Source organism: Anopheles cruzii, chromosome 2 (genome assembly GCF_943734635.1).
Source record: "Anopheles cruzii chromosome 2, idAnoCruzAS_RS32_06, whole genome shotgun sequence".
Lineage (NCBI taxonomy): Eukaryota > Metazoa > Arthropoda > Insecta > Diptera > Culicidae > Anopheles > Anopheles cruzii.
Window position 1 is genome coordinate 31,629,251 of NC_069144.1, and position 8,513 is coordinate 31,637,763.

The 8,513-nt window shown below is 49.5% G+C and overlaps 1 protein-coding gene across 1 annotated transcript in view; it reads left to right on the forward strand.

The window, feature by feature from the left end:
• The first annotated feature begins 438 nt into the window (after positions 1-438).
• LOC128277706 (putative uncharacterized protein DDB_G0291608) overlaps positions 439-8,513 on the forward strand; it is a 139,791-nt gene continuing 131,716 nt past the window's right edge. Inside the window, exon 1 of the mRNA XM_053016207.1 lies at positions 439-774. Coding sequence (XP_052872167.1) covers positions 580-774 — 195 coding nt within the window. The 5' untranslated portion in view covers positions 439-579. The remainder of the gene's footprint in view (positions 775-8,513) is intronic.

Here is an 8,513-nt window from a genome sequence, read left to right on the forward strand (position 1 = left end):
TCTTTTTTCCCTAACCAACAGTAGCTAGAATTGATCGCAACAGCCGCCCAAGAAACAGAGTGTGTGTTCTTCGTGGTGAACCTGAGTTAAGGAGTGCAAGAAAAAAAAACCTAGAGCCAAAACGCCCGAGACACCCGGCGGCCGTCGTCGAGTGTCGAGAAAATGTTATTAACTGCCGCCGAGCGCCAAGTGCACCCGGAACCGTGCTGCGTGATCCCTGCGAGTAGTGACCCGAGCGAGGGTGATACAAATTGATAATTTTCCGACTTCCGAAATACGACTCCTCGGGGGTGTGTGTGTGTCCCGGATGAGAAGAATCCGTGCGCGAAGGAAGTAGCAGCACCAGAAGAGGAGCAGTGCTGGGTAGTTAGGAGTGGTGCAACCGTGGCGAAAGGTTGGAGCAGGGAATTGTTTGTTTGATTTCGGGGTTTTCTTGGGGAGTGTTGGGCGCGTGCCGAGTTTCCCGACCGAAAGAGTGCCCAGGGTGGGTGTGTGTGGGGCGGAAGGAAGGTGTGAAGTGCATTACGCGGTGCGGCTTTCGGTGCAAGTGTCCCCCGTGTCCCCGCAGCGGCATCAGTGATGATACCTCAGCACAATCAGGTGATCAGTAGCGCGTTTTCTCAGAGCGAGATGGATACGCAGGTGATGGTGGTGGCCCAGCAGTACACGGCGGCCGGTGGCGGTGGTGGCGGCAGTCCGACACCACCTCCGCCCCTGTTCGGTTCCCAGATGGTGGATAAGAATTCCAGCACCCCGTACACCGATGCAACGCAGGTGAGTGAACTCAACATAAGATTTCGGCCAATCTCTCGGTTCGTGTGTGTGCGCAAGTGTGTGTGTGCGATTTGGCAGATCTGGCACGGTCGACCAAGTCTATTTTTGACCACACGACGACGCCGCCGTCACCTCCTCCTCGATGATGATGGGTGTTTTGTGCCAAGTTCGCGAGGCGAGATAAGATGCGGGGGGAACTGAGTGTGAAGGTTTACTCTGTTGCGCCTACCCGCGCCTGCTGACGGTGACGTGTTGCCTCTGGCCTCTGGTGGGTTGTGTGTTATCAGTTGACGCCTGTAGACTGTTTGGTGCTGCGTTTCTTCTTCCCGTGTTTGCGCGAGCTCCTCCTCGCGAGAGAGTGTGTTGACTTCAGGCTTGAGATTTGAGCGTCAATCAGCGCGGTGTGATTGATTAGAAGGCGATCGCCCTCTGAAATCAGCAAACGTGTAGCTTCATGAATTTAATGATTTTTTCCCCAATGCCCCCCCCCGGAAAGCAGGATGCGACGAAAGTTCTCCAACGAGCCGTCGTTTTCCGTATCGGGTCGGGAAGATTTTCAAAAGATTTGCCCGCGCGGGCGAGTGTTAAAAGCGGAATAGGAGGTCACCAGATCAGAGGGTCGGCTCGGGTCCCTCGGCCTATGATGAAGAGCTAAAAAGGACATAAAACCAGGAATTCCCTCATCCTCTCCGAGGCGAAAAAATAAATCAAACATGGCCCCCCGAAAAACGGTCGCCCACTGATGGGCGCCGGACATAAATTCCTTTTCCTGGGTCACCGGCGACCTCCTGCCTCTTGGCTGGTCGGTCATTGATCGTGGTTTGTCACAGCGAAGCGGACCCCGATGTCACAGGATGCCAGCGCGGCGCGCGATGCCCATAATTTATATCGTCTAGATTAAAACATAAATTTCCATATTATCTGCTTGTTTGGTCCCAGAACCGGGGTGGAGGGCGAACGGCGGGATACACGGTGGTCGTGTTTTCCCATTTCCGTTTGGCGGCGCGCACAGCTGCTGCTTCGTCGCCGCCGCCGTCTGGCCGGCCGGCCGGCCGGTGGATCACTTTTCTTCAGTTGACCGATTTGGGAAAACGGCCCGAAATGGGCTGCGACGGGCGCTGGGTTGTGGTGGGTTGGCTTAGGTTAAAAGTTTTCCGGCGGCCGCGAGCAGACGACGCGCTGCCGCTGCCGGCCGGTTTTTGTTGTTTTTGTTGCCGAGCATTGGTTCTTTAGATGTCGCGTTTGTTCGCCAAAAGTTTGCCCCGGTTCTCCCGCCCCAAAACGCGGACACCTTTCTTCCGTTTGGTCCGCGCGGATTTCTTGTGTTTCAGTCGGCGACAGTGCCGTTCTCTTTGCATAATATTTGTTCTCCGGGCGCGGATTCGATCGAAGACGCCTCCCGACGAGTATACGAAATTAAAAGTTGAACTAAGGAAAGGTTCTCGGATTTTAGGAGAGTTTTTAATAGATAAAGTGTAGGAATCATTCGCTATTTGGTCTATAAATGTTTTCGCGATCACGAACAGTCGCCAAATGAAGTCGCTAGAACTTAGAGAGAGATTACCGCAGAAATTGTTATTCACCTTTTCTGAGCCAGGCGGCTGTCAGGCCAGATTAACTCAAGTGGGCTGGTTCAAAACAATACCATTGTGCCGTTGGTCTTAGCCCAGGATTACGAATGGTTTTACTTTATTTTTTTTAATCCTACTCGCGACTCCTGGATTAGTCGTCTACACGTCTCCAGGAACCTAACTCTGGGTTCTAGAACCAACGGAGCTTTGCGTGTGACTCAACACGGCCGTCATCCACTTGGTCTGCTTGGTCTGCTATAACTAGTCACAGCACGACCATCACATCGGTTTAAAGTAAAACCCTGGTGGACTGTTGTAGCAAGAAGATGGCGTCGAAAGCCCCCCAAAAGAAAGAAAACGATATTATGAATTATTAAAACTGAATTAAGGATGATGTATTTTTTCGCCCTCTTCGCCTTGCGCTCTCCCGGGGGTGTGTATGTTTTGCGCGTCGTCAAGATGGCTGATCTCTTTCGGGCCATAATAGGCGCGCCGTTTTTTTGTTGGTGTCCATTGCACGGCGGATTCTAGATTTTTGCTATTTTATCAGCACCACACCTCGGCTCAGCCGGCGCCTAGAGGTGCCGCGGGTCACGGTTGTTTGTCAAGGCTCGTGGCGCCCGCTAGGCAGGCACAGGGCAGCATTGCGAAGAAAGTGCGAACAACGATGGGGGGCCGGCTAGGCCGAGCTAAAAAGGCAAAGTGTGTTGGAAGAGAAGTGTTAATTGCTTGATAAATACGATCGTTTACGAGGGCGAAGAAGGCGGATGGGCTCTGGTCAGATTGTGCCAAAATTATGCGCGAATATCCCGAAGTGGCGTGTGGCGGTGGTGTGACGGCCACTTAGACTGTGTGTGGGGCAACGCCGCTGCCCCGTAGCATCACGAAAGTAAAATACTAAAAGTGTCAGAATCTACGGCGCGAATCGCTTCGGTTGTTTCCACGGGCTCAGCACCACTTGGCTTGGGGGCTTGGGTAGTTTATGTTTTTCGGTCTAGTCTGTCCAAGAAAAAAATGAAGAAGTGTTGTCAGACTAGCCCAGAGAGAGAGAGGGAGTTTTCCGCCTGTTTGCTTCCAAAATGTGCGCCCCGCGTGCGGGCGTTGCTAATGTTTGCGTTTTGCTATAAAATCTCCAAGTGTTGAAGCGGAATGCGTTTTTATTTTTGAGGTGTTTTTCCAGTGGAAAATCGACACTTCCAGAAAACAATACAGAAACCAGCGATTTGAATTGACCAATTAACTAGACTAAAACTCGTTTTGGAGAATCAGTTGTCGGACCTTAAAGCGCTCTGCAGACAGCGAGCTGAAATTTGGGACCGACCGACCGCTTCTTCGACGCCTTCACACCAATGTATCGAATTTGGGAACGTCAAGAGAAAAGTATTTCGCCCTGTCGGTCGAGGGAAAACATTGAGACACCTTGTGTATTTTAAAACTAATCGAAGACTACTCAATTGAGGTTTTTTGTATCACAAGCAATTCTAACTTAATTATTACTTGTAATTCAAACACAAATTCATCATAAAACTGTTTTAATTCTCGCATCAAAACTCAATGGATCTTGAACTTGCAAATATAAACACAAATAATCTGTCGAAAAACCAAACAGCCCGAAATATTTCGCCCCGTCCACCACACCTCCAACTATACGAACCTTGACAAATATGCGAACGCAAGGCTGTCTATTTTATGAATTTTACTTTCGACGGCGTAACTTGACGCCATTGCCTATGTGAAGTGTCCCATACAATCCAATGCAAGACAACGCGTGTTGACGTTCCGAAATTTCATTTCCGAAACGAACTTCGGGTGTGTGCTGACGCCTTAAAATTACAACTAACTTGTGGAAGTCCCAAGATCTCGTTAGATAGAAAATTTGGTTGTGGTCTACTGGAATCTAGTGTCCATATTTCCAGGCGGCCAAACAGAGATTGCTTTCTATGGGCTATGACAACCTCAGCCATAGAAACAAACGACATAGCGCTTCCCCTTCGGCGCGTGTGTTTACCTTCGCCGGAAAACGTGATTTGTGCGGAACTACGTGACCTGCTGCTGCCAACTACCAACCCGGGGTGTCGACGACGCAAAATGACGCCTCGCGCCCGCGGTATCGACCGGCGTTGTGGTGGAATCGGAAGAATTCAAAACACAAACACTGGAAAGTGATACCAATTTTCGGAACACAGCGCGCATATCGGTCGGTCGGGAAAGATGATTCAATCGGAACCGTGGTGCCAATTATCCGGACGCGGACGCCAGGTCTAGAGTGCCTGCTGCTATCATATCTAGGCCTCTGGGAGGAGCGGAGCGTACTTGGAGGTTGAAGTTGTTTTCAACCGGCCGTGATTTAATCGCTGTTTGCCTTTGGTCAACCGAGTGGCCCCACGTAAGTTTCTCGTCGTCGTCGTCGTCGTCGTCGTCGTCGGGGAAAGATTACGAAGCGCGCGCCGAGTGGTGTCCTGATGCACACTCTGAGCCACGCTGAACGAGGGTGAAAGAGACTCTCAAGAGCAGGTGGTGATACTAGCACTTCTCGCTACTATTGTAGAACTTAGTCGGCGAAAGGGTCCACCCAGCACCCGGGGAGATACCGGAGGAGATACCTCGAGTGAAGATGTGTTTTGAAGAGTGAAATATGATTTAACACAGCTCTCTACACATCCAGCTATCTCTTGGCGACCTGGCGTGGTGGTCATACGTGAAGTGTGTTTGCCAACGGCGGAACCAAGTGTCCCGTTGTGGTTGGTGTTGTGTTCCCAGGGCACTCCTAGGCGCTAGACTGCTAGACGACCACGTAGAGAAGAGTGCAATGCTCGCGAGACCAGAAGCCGCCCGCTCCGGGGTTGGTTGGGCGGAAGTGCCGTGTCAGCTTTCGGGAGGTCCTCTAACCATTCCGCGAACGCATCTGCAACATATTCTCACCGATAAGAATATTGCAACCGGCGCTTCCCCTCGGTGTGGTCAGCCGGGGTTTTCGTCCGTCTATCCGGAACTCTGTTGCCAACACGACGACCCTACCGTCAGGCTGAAGTGCTTATGTGTTTCGTATAAAAAGAGCTGCCTGCCAGGTGATTGTGATGTAACACAGAGACCGCGACCGGCTCCGGGGCGGGTTATGAGTTTGTGTCCGTTATTTTCCGCCGTGTGGTGACCTCCCGGTCGGTCTGCACTGTCCACTCCACTGCTGTGCTGTGGAACGGTGGAACAGATAACCTGCTGCAGAGTGTCCGGCTGTGTTTACTAATTTCCTGACGAGTTGGGGCTGTCATGACGAGCCAGGCCCTCCAAGCGCCAGACTTTGCGACTCGCCGTCGCCGTCGCAGTTTGGATGACTCAGGGGTCGGCCGAGATTTGCGCGGACCGCGGAATGTGGCGTTGCAATTGCAAATGAAGCCCCTAGCCCCCTCCTAGGAAAGGTTAATTTTTTGAGCCCCCCTCGACCCTCCCCTCGTGCGGTTGTTGTCGAGTGAAGTGCTGGTCCGATTTTTATTTTAGAACTTTGCACAATCTGGCGCCCCCCTCGTGGATTAGGGACGAAATTCAACGTCAGACGGGTCTTGAGTCTGGGGTGTCAGTGGCGGAATTACCCACCACTCCGCGAGCACCTCCTCGAAGACCGTGCGAGGTGCAAGTTTTGCGCTAACCCAATGCATCCGCACGAAGCGGCAGGCAGGCAGGCGGGCGCACCGTGATTCTAAATTTAGTCCATCGGTCATTTACAATCGCCTAGTTATGGTCTTACCGTTTTTCCCCGCACACCACCTTCCTGAGGTTTGTGCCCTTGTTTGATGACACCGATTGGTCGGCTGTTGTGGCCGGTGCATATGCGTCATTTAAAGGCCGGTCTCTCTCTCTCTGAGGTACTGAAAGGTACTTTAACTACTACTGTGTACATTGTGTTTGGTTATGGCAGGAAAAACAATTATTAAATGTGAACCTAGCGTTTTCCGCTTAATGGAGGTGCTAATTATACGTGGTTCTATTCTTGGCACTTTCGACACAGCTAGGCTTTAAATAAACTTCAACAAAATTAACCTTTTTGGAAGCGCCTTGTTAGCCATGAAATTACTGCTACTGGTGTCACTACTGGAGATGGATATTCGAATCATATCAGGTCTAATCATTTGAAATGAGACTTTTTTTTAAAAGAAATCAAATGTTTACTACATTGAAATTAAAAATGCTATTTTGTTCAAACAACGGAAATTACTAGGCTGCTCATTAAATTCGGAGCCTCGATAACAGAGGGCTACGATACGATAACTGCTACGAGTCTAATTTTTTTTGTCATATTGGTACACTATCCAAATGAACGTATGGAAAGTTTCATCTCAATCGGTCACTTTCTTTTGTTTTTTACAAGCCTTTTAGTATCGACAGTATTTTTGTCACGTCACAGTATTCCTTAGAGCTGCTATGACGTCATCATTTGATAAAAACCGCTTTCCGCGCAGGATTTTTTTAGGTTTGAAAACAGATGGAAGTCGCTAGGAGCCAAATCTGGTAAATAGGGCGCTACTCCAACAATTTGAACTTTAATTCATGGATTTTTGCCATTTGTTGCACTGGGTGCATTGTTCCATTTTTAGCGAATGCGGCACCCATTTTGCAAACAGCTTTTAAGAACCCAAAACTTCAGTCAAAATATTGGTTATACTGCTCAATGAGATGGCTAGGTCCTTGTACTAAATTTTTCAGTGGTTCGACGATTTTCGAAAACGATATCCTGTATTTTTTCTACGATTTGAGTGTGCCTTTTTCACGTTTTTGACATGGTACGTCTTAAAGGCTACTACGACCATGTTTAAACTCAGAAAACCCTCTTTTAACCCCCTAATGAAAGGTGAAGAGTCCTTATACACTTTCAGTATTGGTTCATAATTTTCCTTTGCTTTTAAACCTTTTAAAAATAAAAATGAAATCATGCACGATACTTGATTTTTTCCATTGAAAAAAAAAACTGTGATATGTCGATACTAAATGGCTTGTAAAAAAAAACTAAGTGTCCGATTGAAATGGAACTTCACATACGTTCATCTGAAGTGTACCAATATGACAAAAAAAAAATCAGGCTCGTAGCAGCGCTCTCTCTTGTCGAGGCTCCGAATGTAATGAGCAGCCTAGTACTAAATCGTGGATTCCACGTCACAAAAGAATTCTCCGACTTTCGAAGCAGACCAATTAGTCATTCGTTCAGGTCATGTAGCTTCCAATCTTCTGGATCTTTCCGAGGGCCTTCAAATGTAAGGATATGGGGTGTTGAGATACATTGAGCTGATCCGCGAGATGTTATGTCAAAAGCGCTTAAAGCGCTGCGATCTTTCTAAAACTCGGTAAGGTAAGCACTCAGACAAGTCTGAGAATAAGTTGTGACGGTTACGTTTGTGTAGTAAAATGTTTGACCCGCCGTAAAGAATAGTCGTCCTACAACGTGCTGTCCTTCCGGTGTGTCCGGTCACAAACAGCGCGCGTCCAGTTCAAGCAAATCCGAGTCCAAGAGCAGACTTCCGCCCAGCTCTACTTACCATGAACGTCGCGACACTCTTGGAGAAGGTTCTTCACACGCTTCACACAAACCGCGCACTTCCTTGCACTATCCGCAAACTGCTGCCGGTCCGGTCTTGCTCGGGAGATGCCCCTGATGCAGAGAGGATTGTTGACACAACAAATCAACGGTAATTTAGTTACACTCTCAAGTGTCGCTTGACGGCCGACCGGCCGCGGGACCTTCTGTTTGATTCTTTCTAGACCACATCCACCAGACTCGCGGGTGTTGTTTACGCGTGCTGGTCTAGTTTCCCACGATGGGCTGGCCAGGGATGGGACAAGGAGATCGCGCGCGGTGCGAAGGTCACGAACCACTACCTCCTCCTCGTGGCGTTGCGTTCCCAATTGCGTTCTTGGGCGGATAAATCAATCGTCTAAGGCGCGTTGGGTTGGGGGCCGGCCAGTGCGGTGCAAACTGTGGCATTGTTTATTCAATGACGGTGCGCAATGTGCCGGATCAGGGTTTAGTGTGTAACGAAACGGACTGTGCAATTTTTAATGTGGTCCGTCGTCGTGGCGGTGCCGCCGCCCCACTGAACGCGACACAGTTCCTATCCATCGTCCTAACGCACGTGTGAACTAGAAATTGTGAACCCTTCGCCGCGCTGTAACTTTAAGCAG